We start from the raw sequence: 17,374 nt of genomic DNA on the forward strand, positions 1-17,374 counted from the left end.
GGCAGTCAGCCCTGACCTCTTGACCTTAGGAGTGGGCACCTTATCTCTTTGCTTTAGCAGACCTCAGCTCCTGCCTCTAGCTTTGTCCTTGGAGTGTTTGGGTGAGAACCAAGCTTGAATTTTACTCCACTTGCTGAATACCACGTGTCCAGCCCAGGGATCCACTATCTCCTACCTTAAGACCACTTACAGTCCGTGGTGTGAACTGTTTTAGAATCAGGCAAAATATCTGTTAGATATGCGTAATCAACCACTTACAACAGTCAGGGTGCTATGTGACTCTGTAGGTGATACTTTTGAACATTTGAGGGGAACCTAAGGAAGATAATGGTCTTGGTTGCTTGCTCCTAATGTTGCTGCTGAAAGAAAGAGGAGAGCTCAGGAATTCCAACTTTCAGTCCAACTGCTGCCTAAATGACTCAAGAGGTTCTTGATCCCTTTCTGCTATCGCTGCTGGGCTGAAACTGCTAGAATTCAAACATAGAACCTCATCCTGCCATTGGCTGATTTGCCAACCTGATTCTAAGGCAAGCTGAACTGTCAGCTTCTCAGGGTATCTACTGTTTTTTTTTGTTTGTTTGTTTTTGCTGGGCCTTGCTGCCTGGTGACTCACTAGTAAGGAATCTGTCTGCCGTGCTGGAGACATTGGTTCCATCCCTGGTCTGGGAAGATTCCACTTTTCCCAGAGCAACTAAGCAACTAAGAATGGAGTTTCTTAGTGCAACGACCAGTGGAAGCTCAGAGTGTTAACCACTGGACCACCAGGGAAATTCCTGTCTACTGCTTTTGTTGTTGTTAGCATACAGTATTTACGATATAGAGCTTATTTATTTTATTAAATAACTTCTATTGCAGTATAGTTGCTTTAGGCTTCCCTGGTGGCTCAGTGGTAAAGAATACCCCTGCCAATGTGGAGGACACAAGTTCGATTCGTGGGTTGAGAAGATCCCCTGGAGAAGGAAATGGCAACCCACTCCAGTATTCTTCCCTAGGAAATCCCATGGGCAGAGGAGCTTTGAGGGCTACAGTCCATGGAGGTTACAAAAGAGTCTGACATGACCTAGTGACTAAACAATAGCAACAACAACATACTTGCTTTACAATCTTGTGTTAGCTTCCATTGCCTAGCAAAAAAAATCAGCCATATCTGTCTCCACTCCTTTTTGGATTTCTCTCCCGTTAGTTTTATTTATACTTTTTATTTATTTATTTGATTTTTTTCTGTGTTGGGTCTTCATTGTGGTTCAGGCTTTCCTCTAGTTGTGGCAACTGGGGGCTGGTCTCTAGTTGTGGTGCAGGGGCGTCTCATTGTGGTGGCTTCTCTTGTCGCAGGTCACAGGCTCTAGGGCACTCAGGCTTCAGTAGATGCAGCTCCTGGGCTCTAGAGTAGGCTTGGTAGTTGGGATACGTGAGCTTAGTTGCTCTGGGAAAAGTGGAATCTTCCCAGACCAGGATGGAATCAATGTCTCCAGCATGGCAGACAGATTCCTTACTACTGAGCCACCAGGGAAGCCCCTGGTTTCCTTTTGTTTATGTTTATTAAAATATTTTCAGTTAAAACCTCTGATTATTTAACTTAAAAATTATGCTTTAGTTTTATGTCCTGGTTTCAAGTGAAGCTCTGAGTTACTGGCCTTAAATCACAGGGGACAAACATTCTATCAGTACCCCCAGCTGCACAGTGATTAAAAGTCTGGGTATCTCTTCCCTGGATGGTGACCTCTATCACCAGGTCCCAAGGATTCCTTAGACAGGCACTGAATGGTTTTTTTTTTTTAATTCAAATTTATTTATTTTTAATGGAAGGACAATTGCTTTATAATATTGTGTTGGTTTCTGCCATACCTCAGTATGAATCAGCCATAAGTATATACATATGTCTCCTCCCTCTTGAACCTCCCTCCCACCTCCCACTCCATCCCACCCCTCTAGTTTGTCACAGAGCCCTGATTTGGGCAAATTCCCACTGGCTATCTATCTTACATCCGGTAATGTATTTGTTTCCATGCTACTTTCGTTTGTTTCACTCTCTCCTTCCCCTACTGTGTCCACAAGTCTGTTCTCTCTAAGTCTCCACTGCTGCCCTGTAAACAGGTTTCATCAGTATCATCTTCTAGATTCTATATCTATGCATTAGTATACGATATTTGTTTTCCTTTTTCTGACTTATTTCACTCTGGCTACCTATTCCAGTATCCTGGCCTGGAGAATTCCATGGACTGTATAGTCCATGGGGTCACAAAGAGTCGGACACGACTGAGTGACTCTCACTTTGTTCCCAGGAACCACCTTATTAGAACTGACTCAAATGTGTTCCTTTTTATGGCTGAGTAATATTCCACTGTATGTATGTACCACAGCTTCTTTATCCGTTTATCTGTCAGTGGACATTAAGGTTGCTTCCATGTCCTAGCTCTTGTAAATAGTGCTGCAATGAATATTGGGTTATAGGTGTTTTTTTTCAATTACGGTTTTCTTTGGGTATATGCCCAGTACTGAGATTGAAATGGAGCAGGACTCTGTGATCCTTGCCACTCCCCCAACCATGCCTTCTGCCTGCCTTTTGCCTGTGGAAAACTTTAGTCAAAGAACAAGTTTAATCAGAGAAATGAGAAATGCTGAAACAAAGGAAAACCGTCTAAGGAGACTAAATAATAGTAACGTAGTCATTAAGCATAGTCAAGGACCTTTAGTTCTTTCTCAAGGGCTATAGATAATATTCTGAGCCATATCCTGTGGGCTGTCTTATGGATATGAAAACACCAAGTGGAGAAGTTAACTGCATGATGACCAGACTGTACCCAGGAGTTGAGTTGGCACAATTCCGAGAACTGATCACAAAGAAATGGGAACAAACGGACCCTGGAACTGAAGATTAACTGTACCTAAAACATTCAAGATGATGCTGGTCAGACCACTGATGACCAATCTGAAGATGATTCTTAGAGATGACTGTACTGTTTCTGCATGTAACCCACACATATACTTTGTCTATAAAACCCTCCCCCCCTGCTTGTCAGGTGGGGAGTCGGCCTTTTGACAGATGTCCTCCACGCTACCACCCCCAGTTGCCAGCATCTGAAATAAAGCAAACTTTCCTTTCCACCAACCTGGCCTGTTTACTGGCTTTTGAGCGGCAAGCAGCCAGACTCCCCATGTGTACCTTTTGGTAACAAGATACGGAAAGATCTTATGGTAGGTTTATTCCTACTTTTTAAGGAATCACCATACCGTCTTCGCACTCCAGTACTCTTGCCTGGAAAATCCCATGGACGGAGGAGCCGGGTAGGCTACAGCCCATGGGGTCACTAAGAGTCGGACACGACTGAGCGACTTCACTTTCACTTTTCCCTTTCATGCCCTGGAGAAGGAAATGGCAACCCACTCCAGTATTCTTGCCTGGAGAATCCCAGGGACGGCGGAGCCTGGTGGGCTGCCATCTATGGGCTCGCACAGAATCGGACACGACTGAAGCGACTTAGCAGCAGCAGCAGCAGCATACCGTCTTCGATAGTGGTTGCATCAATCTACATTCCCACCAACAGTGTAAGAGGGTTCCCTTTTCCCCACACCCTCTCCAGCATTTATTGTGTGTAGAGTTTTTGATGATGGCCTTTCTGACCAGTGTGAGGTGATACCTCATTGTAGTTTTTATTGGCATGTCTCTAATAATGAAAGAAGTTGAACATCTTTTCATGTGTTTATTAGCCACCTTTATGCCTTCTTTGGAGAAATATCTGTTTAAGTCATATGCTCACTTTTTGATTGGGTTGTTTGTTTTGCTGGTATTGAGTTGCATGAGCTGCTTGTATATTTTGGAAATTAATCCTTGTCAGTTTTTCATTTGCTGTTATTTCCTCCCCATATGAGGGCTGTCTTTTCACCTTCTTTATGGTTTTCTTTGCTGTGCAGAAGCTTTTAAGTTTAATTAGGTCCTACTTGTTTATTTTTGTTTTTATTTCCATGACTCTAGGAGGCAGATCATAGAGGATCTTGCTGTGATTTATGTCTGAGAGTGTTCTGCCTGTGTTTTCCTCTAAGAGCTTTCAAGTTTCCAGTCTTACATTTAGGTCTTTAATCCATTTTGAGTTTACCTTTGTGTATGGTGTTAGGAAGTGTTCTAATTTCATTCTTTTACATGTAGCTGTAAAAGTTTCCCAGCACCACTCATTGAAGAGACTATCTTTCCCTCACTGTCTATTCTTGCCTCCTTTGTCAAATATAAAGTACCCACGGGTGCATGGGTTAATGTCTGGGCTTTCTATCATATTCCGTCGGTCTATATTTCTGTTTTTGTGATAGGCACTGAGTGATTTTCCAGGATAAAATTTAGTGATGAGGCCTTTTCAGGCCCTTCATTATTTCTGACATCTGTGAATTGAACCTTCTTTCAATCAGGCCCTGTTAGTGATGGAAAAAAATATTTGTCTAAAATTCCTATGGATGTGTTAGATTCTGCATTTAGGACTGAAACCAGGGCAAACACAGTCCATCTTGTCTTCCCCTAAACCAATTACAGTCCCCCTGGAGAGATGGGCAGTTTAATTGTAAGGAGAGAAAGGATGAGCTGAGAAGACATGACGGGACTCCTTATACTGAGGAATCAGAGAATAACTCCAAGAAGAAATAACATTTCAGCTAAGTTGGGAAAAGAAAAATCTCTTATGGCGAGGACGGGCGCTTGATACCCTCTGGGACTCCTCCCACTCCACTTCAGGTCTTACCACCAGGTCTTCACCTGTCAATCAGACCCCCAGGAGGGACAATTGTGATGCGCTTTGATGTTCCATCGGGACCCCGAGGAAGGGAAAGGAAAACAAGAAGATCCCACCTGGTTAACCGGAGCCCACCGAGACCCTTCCATTTGATACACAGGTTTCTTTGTGGAGGGAAAAAAAATAAGACCACACCTGCAGAGGAAGTGTTTATTGATCGGACCCATGCGCAGCAGGCACACGGTGGAGATGTAGGGAAAGGATTTCACTCTGTCACTCAGAGCATCACCTTCGCTTGAGAGTTCTTGGTTTTCTCCACTGAAGTTTCAAAGATTTGATTGCATCCGTGGCCATGGGTGGGTGCACTGGGCAGTAACTGAACATAATTTGGGGATCCGTGTTAATGAAGTCTGTTTCATTTCTCGGTCAGTCCCACAGAGGGCAAAGATCTGTTTCTCCTTTGCTTTCTGTTCATCCCATCTTGACTCCTACCGTCTCACGCCTGCTCCTAAGACTGTGTTGTCCTCTCTCTACCCCTTTCTCACCTTCCTTCCATCTTCTCTTGCTACTGATCCTCCCCGGATACTCGTCCTTCCATCCGTCATCCTGCAATCTCTCTTTCTTCTGGACTCACCGCTCCACTTCTCTTGCGTTTTGCCTTTGTCTCTTCCTCTGTTTCCATCTTTCCTCCCCCTTTTCCTCATCCTCATATCTGTGTCGTTCTCCTCGTGAACCTCCGCTCCTCACTCTTCGCCCGGCATCTTTCTCCCTCCTCCCTCCTTCTCACTCTGGCATCTGACTCCACCTCTTTACCCAGCCCTCTCTCTTCCCTGCTCACCCCTGTCCATCTTCCCTGGACACTCTTACCTCTTTTTACTGTTAGCAATACTTCCAAACTCTATCCCGGTCATAGTTTGGAGAGAGTGAGCACCAATAGCTCAATGTAATACTCCCAGTTATTATGCAAGTGTCATATGACTTGCCTTCATAGATAAAGGGAAAAACACATTTGGCATAGTCTGAAAAAATAGAAGGGATAGGTGAAAACACTAGTTGCAGGAGGATTATTTGTAGTGTTTTCAAGAGAAAGTGGGGCTTCCCTGGTGGTGCAATGGTTAAGAATGCCTTGCAATGCAAGAGACACTGGTTCCATCTCTGGTCCGGGAAGATTCCACACACCGAGGAGAAAATAGGCATGGGCACCTCAACTACTGAACCCACGGGCTGCAACGACTAAAGCCCTTGTGCCTAGAGCCTGTGCTACCCAACGAGAGAAGCCACCACAATGAGAAACCCACACTCCAACAAAGAGAAGAACCCACTTGCTGCAGCTGGAGAAAACCTGGGCCCAGCAACAAAGACTGAGCACAGCCCCCCTCCCCCCCAGAATAAAAGAGAGCAAGCGACAGGAATGGAACGCAGAGGGCTGGATCAGGAGATGCCTGCAGCTTCCCTCTAGGAGGCAATTTGGACAGTCCCCCTTTCATCTGGGAAGCCAGGTGCTTCTCACATGAGGACAGACTGCACACTTACCTCTCTTAGTACAGTATTTCCATCTTCCTATATACTCTGCATCGAGGGAACACCACGGGAATATGGAACTACGGAATGTGCAGTCAAAATGCTTTTTGTTTCCATAGGTGAGTGGAAAAACACATTCATCATCTGAAAGAAGAAAGACATTGTTTGCTTCTTTGGCACTTAGGGTTTCATGATGTCTCTGGTAACTCTGGCAAAATCTCCTTTCAAGCCTGCTCATCACCCCCAAGCCTGCTGTGCACAGAGCCCCTGCTAAGCATCGGGGATGTCAAGGTCAATGTGGTGTGGTCCCTCTCTCAGGGACTAGGAAGGGTTCTCTAACTTTGGACAGTTTCTACTCTACTATTTTTTTGATAGTGAAAAAAAATTCATTTGGAAATATACACCTGTCTGTAAATATAAAGAAATACAAATAAAAAGTGACTAGTTGACGTGTTAAAAATATATAAATTGTAAAGATTGGTGTACAAATGTGACTTTGGACAGTTTCTACTTCAGCATGTGGCACGAGCTCTGAAGCCTGGATTCTGGGTTCAGATTCCAGCCCTGCCATCTACACATGTTCATGTTTGATGCGCTCTGGGGTTGCCCTCTTGGGGAATGTGCATACCTACCTCTTTCCATGACTGAGACGGTACTATTAGCTCCAGCCTCCAGTTAAAAATTAAACAAACAAACAAAAAAATAATGTCAACAACCAAAAAAAAAAAACAATAAAGCAGGGCCATGACTAGAATATCATCTGTAGTAGGACTTGCCTTACATCTCTAGCTTTTATTTTCTTTTATATTTTGAAGTCCTTGTTTACCTGAACAAATGTACTCGAAGACTAGAGAGCTAACAGAACAGATGAGGGAGACCCTGGCACGTTCTCACTGCGCCCTGTGGACATACCTGAATTCAACCACAAAGTCAGGGTCTGCTGTAGTGTACTGTTCATTGGGCCCGCCCAGAGACCACACTGTCCCTGTTACTGGGTTGGCCCAAAAGTTGACTCTAGTTTTTCCATATGATGTTATGGCAAAAGCGAGTGAACTTTTTTCTTGGCCAACCCAATATTTCAAACAGTCAGCTCTACAAGCATCAAAAGCTCTTCATCTGAACAACATAACCAACCCTGGGAGTAAGTTGCCTGTGTCTGGGATGGTGCAATGGAGATTCAGGAATGAGGCAGCTCTCAAAAAGGCCTTTAGCTTTGCTGCCAAACTCATCTATGTTTCAATTTCATAGAGTTTCTTGAATATTAAGTAAAATGTGAAGCCCTTCATAACGTCTGTCCCTTGGGACGTACTCAAGAAATGGGAGAAGATTTGTCGCTGCTGTGATTATTATCACGACCGTAATTATCAGTCCATGTCTGGGGCAGGGTGTTTCTCATCATTTCTAGCCTGTCACCCCCCTCTCACCTCCATGCACAGGGTTCAGTTGTAGAAACACAGACACGCCAGCCCAAATCAGAAAGAGCGCCAAACACGATGCCATGGTAGCTTGCTCTCCTGTGGCTGACCAAGTCATTTTGCTTCTTAAATAACTGGTGAACATCCCTTCAACCTGATAGGAATCAACCTCACCTGGTCAATGCTTGATCATTCCTCAACTTGAGAGCATGCTGTTCAATTGTATCTCTCAGATGGAAAGTACAGGACATTGGCTGGCAGTTTAATGTCTCCAAGCCTCAGTGGTTTGAAATGCATTTAAAATGAGACCTAGGGCTGTGAATTCTGCTTCAGGGGCACGAGTTTGATCCCTGGTTGGGGAACTAAGATCCTGCAAGCTGCGTGGTGTAGCTGAAATAAAAGACACTAATGACCTCCCAGTTGTAAAGAGACCACTGATAGTCCATGGTTTAGAGTTAGGCAAAATATCTGTTAGATATGCCTAATCAACCACTTAAAATAACAAGCAGGGTTCTATGTGACTCTGTTGATAAGACGTTTGAACATTTTGGGAGAAACTAAGGAATATAATGACCTTGGTTGGTTGCTCCTAATGTCATCAGACAAAATGGTGAGAGGAAAAGGTGAGCTCAGGCACTCAACCTTTTAGCCCAAGTGCTGCCTAAATGACTTAAGAGTTTCTTAACCCCTTTCTCCTAGAGCTGTTGGGCTGAAATTCCTGGAAATCAAACATAGAACTTCATCCTGCCATTGGCTGATTTGCCAACTTGATTGCAAGACATGTCGAACCTGTAGTCACTCAAGTTGTCTTCTGGTTTTCTTTTTGTTTGCTTGTTTTGGCTGTGTCTTGTGATATAGGGGTTCTTAGTTCTACAACCAGGGTTGGAACCCAAGCCCCTTGCAATGGAAGCTCAGAGTCTTAACCACTGGCCCACCAGGGAAGTCCTTGTCTACTGTTTTTGTTAGCATATAGTATTTGTGATATAAGCTTATTTTTTTATTAAATAATTTTTATTTCAGTATAGTTACTTGGGGCTTCCCTGGTGGCTCAGTGGTAAAGAATCTGCCTGCCAGTGCAGGAGACATGAATAGATCCCAGGGTCAGGAAGATCCCCTGGAAAAGGAAATGGCAACCCACTCCAATATTCTTGCCTGGGAAATCCCAGGTGCAAAGGAGCCTGGTGGGCTACAATCCATGGAGTCACAAAAGCGTCAGTTACGACTTACTGACTAAACAACAGTATCATAGCTGCTTTACAATGTTGCATTAGCTTCTATTACATAGCAAAATGAATCAGTCATACATATACATATACCCCCTTTCTTTTCGATTTCCCTCTCTTTAGTCCCTGTGAACTATCAAGATTCCCAAGTGTCTCATTGATAAAGAATCCTCTTGCCAATACAGGAGACCCACGAGAGGCAGGAGATAAGGGTTCAGTCCCTGGATCTGGAATATCCCCTGGAGAAAGGAATGGTAACCCACTCCAGTGTTCTTGCCTGGAGAATTCCATGGACAGAGGAGCCTGTCAGGCTATAGATCATGGGGTCGCAAAGAGTCAGACACAACTGAGTGACTAACTTTCACTCATCCACTCAGACAAATATCATATGATATCACTCACATTGGGAATCTAATTTTTTTTAAAAGCTATAAATTAACTTATGTACAAAACAGAAGCAGGCTGTATACAGTTTGAAAACAAATGGTTACCAAAGGGGAAACACGGCGGCCGGGAGGGATAAATCAGAAGCTTGGGATGAGCATATGCACCCTACTCTATATAAGATAGACAACCAATGAGGACCTACTATATAGCACAGGGAACTCTACCCAAGACTCTGTGATAACCTATATGAGAAAAGAATCTAAAAAAGAATTAATATATGTATAAGCATAACTAAATAACTTTGCTATACACCTGAAGCTAACACAACGGTTTAAAGTGTGCTCAGTCACTTTAGTTGTGTCCGACTCTTTGCCACCCTATGGGCTGTAGCCCACCAGGCTCCTCTGTCCATGGGGATTCTCCAGGCAAGAATACTGGAGTGGGGTGCCATACCCTCCTCCAGGGGATCTTCCCGACCTGGGGATCGAAATCACGTCTGCCTGCATCTCCTGCATTGCAGGTGGATTCTTTACCCACTGAGCCACCTGGGAAGCCCATACAACATGGTAAAACAACAATAATCCATAAAATTAAAATATTAAATAAATAAAGCATTTGTTCTTTCCTCACCTATCTGAAATGTTCTTTCTTTCTGGAAATACACTGGGACTCCTCAGTATGAGGATCTCTGGTCAGGTCCTGCCAGTTTTCTCACTTCCTTCTTGCAGTTAACTTGTCCTCCTTCCCAGCGGTCTATAATCTTTGGAAGAACCAGATGGACTGGGCTCTCTGCCCTGGCATCATTCCTAAATGTAGAACCTGGCACAAACTTGGTCCCCCGATGTTTTTCAAAAGGCATGTTGCCCTTTAAAAAAAAAATCAGGTATTTTGGAAAGCAATATATGAGTTAGTAGCTGAACTTGAATGAGACAAAGTTAAATTCACAAGGTCAGAAATAATGAAGGACCTGGAAGCCAGAGCCTAATCTTTGGGTGTAATAGAGGCTGTGGGAGCTGGTGATGACCTTTAGGTCACCATTCAGGTGAGGTTGCCATTCTTGGCTTCTATGATGTGGAGCTTGATAACTGAGATTGAAACTGAAAACTGGAGAAGAGCACGGCAACCCACTCCAGTAGCCTTGCCTGGAGGATCCCACGGACAGAGGAGCCTGGCGGCTGCAGTCCATAGGACTGCACAGAGTCAGACACGAAGCGACCTAGTGTCCACAAAACTAAAAACCGGGTGATGTTAAGGGCTATCCAGCTAAGGAACCTAGAAAATCTTCACCTGTGGTTCCAGAAAAGCACGAAAGAATTTTCATTGTCACTCTAAATGGATTACAGAGAAACATTTGTTTAGGGACCTCCCCGGCAGTCCAGTTGTTAAGACTCTGAAGTTCCATCCTTGGTTGGGGGAACTAAGATCCCACATGCTAGCACTGTGTGGCCAAAAAAAAAAAAAAGAAGAAGAAATATTTCTTTAAGGAAATACACTGAATATCAGTAGAACAGCAAAAGTCTTCGAGATTTGGAATGATGCTCCAGATGCACCTCCAGCTCTGGGTGATGAAAGGAACATTAACTGAGTGTAGTAAAAAGACAGGTTCCTGGGCTTCCCCACTGGTCCAGTGGTTAAGAATCCAGCTTGCAATGCAAGGGACACCAGATCCATCCTTGGTTCAGGAAGATCCCACATGCCTCAGGGCAACTGAACCCATGTACTGCAAGTATTGAGCCTGTGGGCCACAATTACTGAAACCATCTCACCGTAGAGCCGGAGCTCCGTGACCAGAGGAGCCACAACAATGAGAAGACTTCAAACAGCCCTGGAGAGAAGTCCCTGCTTGCCACAACTAGAGAAAGCCCTCGCTCAGCAAGGAAGACCCTTAAAGATAAAAACTAACAATAAAAATTACAAAATAAAAGCCGGATTCCCTCATCCCCCTTCTCCAGCCAACGACTATATAGCATCATTGTCAGTGGGGCAGGCTTCCAGCTTTACCCACCCCGCTCAATTCCGTGTTGCAGACGGATAGAGGGAAATTTCAGGCAAGTGCAATCAAGAGGCTAGGGACTGTCTCCTCCAACCCAACTTCAATCATGGGGCCGAGGTTCCATTCAGCAATAGCAAGCTGAGAATACGGGGGTCTCCATCACCCTTACTCCAGCCTGCTTGTAGTGAAGATTTTCCACGCCAGGAGAAGCAAGCCAAGAAGCCCAGAGGCTACTACCCTTGCCAAGTGTCCTGTTAATAATAAAGCAGGAGTGGCATTCTGAGAAAATCTCTCCACTGTCCTTGCCTCCAGCTCCCAAACTGTGGCTCAGAGATACAGATAAGAACAGAGAGCTTTAAGGTTCTTCCCACAGAAAGTGACTTTATTTGGAACAGAAAGGGAGGTGGGGGGGCGGTGGTTAGTTCATGACTAAGGACATTCTGCAAACAATGGAGATCAAAAATAACTTTTTTTTGATGAGGGCCATTTTTAAAGTGTTTATTGAATTTGTTACAATATTGCTTCTGTTTTATGTTTTGGTGGGTTTTTGTTTTTTGGGGTTTTTTTTTTGGCCGTGAGGTATGTGGGATCTTAGTTCCCTGACCAGGGATCAAATCTGCACACCCTGCAGTGGAAGGTGAAGTCTTAACCACTGGACTGCCAGGGACGTCCCCAACAATGGAGATTTTGGTGGTAAGCAATGAAGACGAGACTAGTAGCCCCACCATGTCAACAAATTAAACCCTAGGCTCACTGTCTAACAAAAGAGAACTAGCGAAAGAGATAACTAACAGGAGTCCTCCGGGGGTCAGGACAAACTCAAAGCTTGGCCTCAGAAACGACCCTTAACTGAATTTAATAGAATCTGAGTGTAAAGCAGTTTATATCTCGGGCACAGTCGAAAACAATAGGACAGGTGCTTTCCTGATGGTCCAATGGTTAAGAATCCACCTGTCAATGCAGGGGACGTGGGTTCCATCCCTGGTCCAGGAAGATTTCACATGCTGTGGGGCAACTAAGCTCATGGGCCACAACTACTGAGCCCTAGAGCCTGTACCCTGCAAAAGGGGAGGCCACAGCAATGAGAAGCCTGTGCACTGCAACAAAGACCCATTGCAGCCAAAACTAAATTTAAATTAAAAAAAAAAAAAAAAAACAATAGAATAATCAGCCAGTAGCTAGTGGAACCTAACAGCTGGGTGTGATAACCAGAGAGATCGGGGGAAAGACAGACGGCTTTGCTAGAACCACTGTCTTTCCAGGGAGACTGTGTGTATGCCCAAAGGAGGTGCCCTGGGAGGACTAATATCAGAGGCTCTCTGCAGAGAAAATAGACATCACTGAAATAGTCTAGCCAAGTCACTGAACAAGCAAAGAACAACAAAAGAAAGCCTTGTTGTTTATTATTATTGCTGGTTATAATCAGTATCCTGAGTAGGGACAATATATTACATAAAATGTTCAGGTTTCAATAAAAATATTGGACACTTACAATGATACAAGAAAGTATGACTCTTGTACAAAGCTTCAGGTTACAAAATAAATTTAAAAATCAACTGTATTTCGATACACTGGCAATGAATACTCTAAAAACAAAATTAATAAAAATATAAAAAATAATAAAACACTTGTTCAGTTGCTAAAGAAGCACAAGAGTTATTTTTTAAAAATCAGAAAATATTGTTGAAAGAAATTAAGAAAGGCCTGAATAAATGGAAAGATCCCATGCACATGGATTGGAAGACCTAAAATATTGTTAAGATGGCCCTTGCCCTTGTACTTAGTCGCTCAGTTGTGTCGGACTCTTTGTGACCTCAGGGAGGGACTGTAGCCCACCAGGCACCTCTGTCCCATGGGATTTCCCAGGGAAGAATGCTGGATTGGGTTGCCATTTTCTTCTCCAGGGGATCTTCCTGATCCAGCGACTGAACCCGTGTCTCCGGCATTGCAGGTGGATTCTCTACTGTCTGAGCCACCAGGGAAGCCCATTAAGATGGTAATACCCACAAATTGATCCAGAGATTCAACTCAGTCCTTATCAAAACTCCAGCTTTCTTCTTATTCTAAAATTTATATGGAAACTCAAGGGACCCAGAATAATCTAAACAGTCTTTTTTTTTTTCTTCAAGATTTGTAGTTTAAAATCATTTAAATTTTTTTTTTTTTTTACTTTGGCCACACCACCCAGCTATTGGGATCTCTGTTCCCTGACCAAGGATTGAATCTGGGCCATGGCAGTGAAAGCCCAATAGTGCAAATTCAATGTGTTGTTGCACACCTAAAGATTATGTCTGCCACATTTTGTTTATCTGTTCCCCTAGTCATGGATATTTGCATTGCCTCCAACTCCCTATAAAAATGCACAGAGGGATTATACAAATTGTGGTTCTAAAGTTTTTAGAGCAAGAAACAGATAAATTGCCCAATAAATGATTATTGTCTTCATTAGCACTAAACAATAATAAAAGAACCTGAACAACTAATTTTGCAAACCCTGATCAAAATTCACCTCCCACTCTGACATCACTGCCCTAAACGAGGATGTGCCCACCTGGCTACTAAAACATCATCACAAAATAGAGGAATTTTCAAATTCTTACCTTTCTGCAATGCTCATCCTTCTTAGACTTCTGCCTCTCTTCTTGTCTCCTCTCTAGAACTTACTGCCTTTTTTTTTTTCTCATTAACATCAAGTTTCAGGTAATCAGCGGCAGTTGGTGGTGGTTAGTTTTGTTGTTTCTTTCTTTTTTTGAAAGATTTCTTTTGTTATAGCCACGCGTTTTGGGAAACAAACTCACTCAGAAGGACAATGCAGGTAGTGGAGTGCAGTTTATTACATCGGTGGGCCCAAGGCAGAGTCTTCTCTTAGCCAAGGACCCCGACCAGCATTTGTGAAAATCTTTTATACCCCATATGTACATGTCTGAACTCACCACCCCAAACTCCTTGAGACTTACATAAACAAAGGAAGGGTAAATACAATCACAATAATCTCATCATTTATGTGTTATGTGTTTAAACAGTTAAACAATTGGCCAATAATCAATAAGCCCGAGGTTACACTCCGATAGGTACAGAAAAATTTATGGCCTGTCCAGAGACAGGGGTGATTAGTGTATGTTTTCTCTTAGGCAATGAGTAACCTGGATATGATCTTCAAGGTTCCCCTGTCAGCGGGGGTCTTATCCTTCTATTGTCGTTTCCATAGGCACTAAGCACAGAGTTTAGAGTCCATTAGAGAGGTGGCCAAGCATGATCAGCATAAACAGGCCTAAGATGGAGTCCAGGTCCTATGAATTCCCTCTTCACTTTGGAGAGGGTTATTGGAGGAATAAGGAGTTTAGGGCTTTATTATTTAGCTTTTACATTTTATTTATTTATTCATTTATGGCTGCACTGTGTCTTCATTGCTTTGAGTGGGCTTTCTCTACTTGTGGCGAGCTGGGGCTACTCTTCATTGCAGTGTGTGGGCTCTATACTCCAGCTCAGTCCTTGTATTGTACAGGATTTAGTTGCCCCACAGCAGGTTTAGTTGCCCCACAACATGTGGGATCTTTCTAGACCAGGAACTGAACCCATGTCCCCTGCATTGGCAGACAGATTCTTAACCACTGGACCACCAGGGAAGTCCCTAGTTTTGTTGCTCGAGAGGACTGTGTGTACATGTATTGCAGAAGTTTGAAAGTGCAAAGTGAAAGTGTTAGTCAGTCATGTCTAACTCTTTGCAACTCCATGGACTGTAGTCCACCAGGCTCCTCTGTCTGTGGAATTCTCCAAGCAAGAATACTGGAGTGGGAAGCCATTCCCTTCTCCAGGGGAATCTTCCTGATCCAGGAATCAAATCCACATCTCTTGTATTGCAGGCAGATTCTTTACCATCTGAGTCACCAAGGAAGCCCCAACAGCAGAAGTTTGGTTCACTTCAATAAGCAGTTCCGGAAGACCCATAACATCAAGTTGCCAGTCACATTTTATGGATGCTGTTAAGTCGTAAAGCTGTCAGACGCTGAAGTGTTGTTACCTTGTCTGGGGAGGTTATACATTGTGTGGGAACAGTATGATATTGAAGGGAAGCTAACAGGTACGCCAGGGCTCTGCGGAGGGAGATCAGTGCCGGTGAAGTCAAGAAAGATCTGCTGGAGTTGCAGTGAGGCATCTAGTGGGACCCTCCAGGGTGGGTAAGTGGAAACAGGAGATGGAATTTCAGAGAGGAAAGGACATGAACACAGCCCTGGAGGGGGCAATGAGTATCATGGGTGATGATGGAGGCTGAATATGGGTGGATGAAGTACCTATATAGCAGGGTTATATTTTGCTATCACTTTTATCTGCCCACATTCCCGTTCTTTTTTTTTTCATATTTTTGGCTGCACTAGGTCTTCATTGTTGTGCACAGGCTTTCTCTAGTTGCAGTGCCCGAGCTTCTCATTGTGGCAGCTCTCCTGTTACAGAGCACAGGCTCTAGGGCGTGTGGGGTCAGTAGTTTTTGCGTGCCCGGGCTTAGCTGCCCCGCAGCATGTGGGATCTTCCTAGAACAAGGATGGGACTAGTGTCCCCTGCACTGCATGGTGAACGCTTAACCACTGGACCAAGGGGGAAGCCCCTCCTTCTTTATACGACTTCTCTTGCCCCTTTTCCTACAGTCAGTCAGTAGGCCTATTACCCTAGAAATGCAAAGAGCCAAAAATACCTTTATGTTGAGCCTTGACGTTTCAAAATAGATTATGTAAATTGAAATGGAAGTAGATGTAATTCCAAAGGCCTAACTTTTGCTTATTAGACATGGAATTTTTAAGTTTCAGTGTAAGAATGAAGGCTTTACGGCACGATTGGTTTTTTTGTTTGTTTGTTTTTAAACTATCTTAAGGAATTTCACTTTCTTGGTCAGGGATTGAACCTGGGCCCTAGTGTTTGTTGGCAGTCAAAATCTTGGCTTTCTCTGCCCACCAAAGAGAAATACAAATACAGAGATAAAGAGTTGAAAAAAATAGGTGGCTTTAATTCTCAGCTGGCAGAGGGGGAACAGTAGGCTTATGCCTCAAGAACTGTGCCCACCCCACCATGAGGAGTCTAGGGGCTTATATAAGATGAGTGCTTGAAATCAGGGATCAGTGATGAGGATCAAAGGTGTTAGGATCTTGTCTTCTTCCTCTTATATTGTTTCAAAATAGTCATAGGGTGGTGTCAGCTAGCCTCTGGCAGTCTGGGGGCCCAGTAGCTGGGTCCATTGTCTTCTGTGTATTGTTACAGAGGCCTTCTTTCTGATATGCAAGAAGAGAAAAACTACAAGAGTTGGTTTGCAGAGAGTGGTAAGCCCAGATACAGGATGTAATTAGCATAGAGTCAAAGGATAATAGGTGTGAAATGTAGCTCATGCAGAATTAGGGGTCAGAAAAGAAAATTTAGTTGCAGACTACCAATAAGAAATAAAGTAAAAAACGTCCCTGGTGGCTCAGATGGTAAAAACTTTACCTGCAATGTAGGAGATCCAGGTTCAATCCCTGGGCCAGGAAGATCCCCTGGAGAAGGCAATGGTTACCCACTCCAGTATTCTTGCTTGGAGAATTCTATGGACAGAGAAGCCTGGCAGGCTATACTCCTTGGGGGTTGCAACGAGTCAGACATGACTGAACTATTAACGTTTTCACTTTCAAAGTAAAAACTAGGAAGGTTCAGACTTGTTCACTGTTCTGTTTATCTTCTTTGTTCTCAGAAAAGGGAAAGAAAAACTCATTCCTCTTTTTTCCTTTTCACTGCAAACTAGACTCTCAGCAGTGAGAGGGCTAAGTCCCCAACCACTGGACTGGCGGGGAATTCTTATGGCATGATTGCTGAAAAAACAAAAAAATAAATATGAGAAGAATGTATGCTAGTGGCCTGTGTGTGGTGGGTAATAAATTCCAGGGTCTAAGTCCCATCTCTTTCCCAAGGACCTTAGGAAAAAGTAAGTCTCTATGAAATTATCTTTTCTCCAGAACTTGGAGGAGTTTCATCAATTATATGGGATTCCTAGGCTGCTTCAGATTCCTAGAGGACCTCAGTGGGATTTGAGAGCAGTTGGAAGAGGCTCCAAAGTGGTTAAGAGGGATGGCAGAGCTCACAGGGCCTGCATGGAGCCCC

The 17,374-nt window shown here is 43.8% G+C and overlaps 1 protein-coding gene across 1 annotated transcript; it reads right to left on the minus strand.

Annotated features, from left to right (window-relative positions):
* Window positions 1-5,594: 5,594 nt before the first annotated feature.
* On the minus strand, window positions 5,595-7,736 carry LOC145512925 (seminal plasma protein A3-like). Its single transcript, XM_081507632.1, has 3 exons — window positions 7,643-7,736; window positions 6,249-6,380; window positions 5,595-5,734 (listed from the first exon to the last, which is right to left on the minus strand). Exons 1-3 carry the CDS (start codon window positions 7,734-7,736, stop codon window positions 5,595-5,597), a joined length of 366 nt encoding a protein of 121 aa, XP_081363758.1.
* Between the last annotated feature and the right edge of the window lie 9,638 nt (window positions 7,737-17,374).

This window comes from Giraffa tippelskirchi, chromosome 7 (assembly GCF_054371585.1).
Source record: "Giraffa tippelskirchi isolate mGirTip1 chromosome 7, T2T-mGirTip1v1.2.pri, whole genome shotgun sequence".
In the NCBI taxonomy this organism is placed as follows: Eukaryota; Metazoa; Chordata; class Mammalia; order Artiodactyla; family Giraffidae; genus Giraffa; species Giraffa tippelskirchi.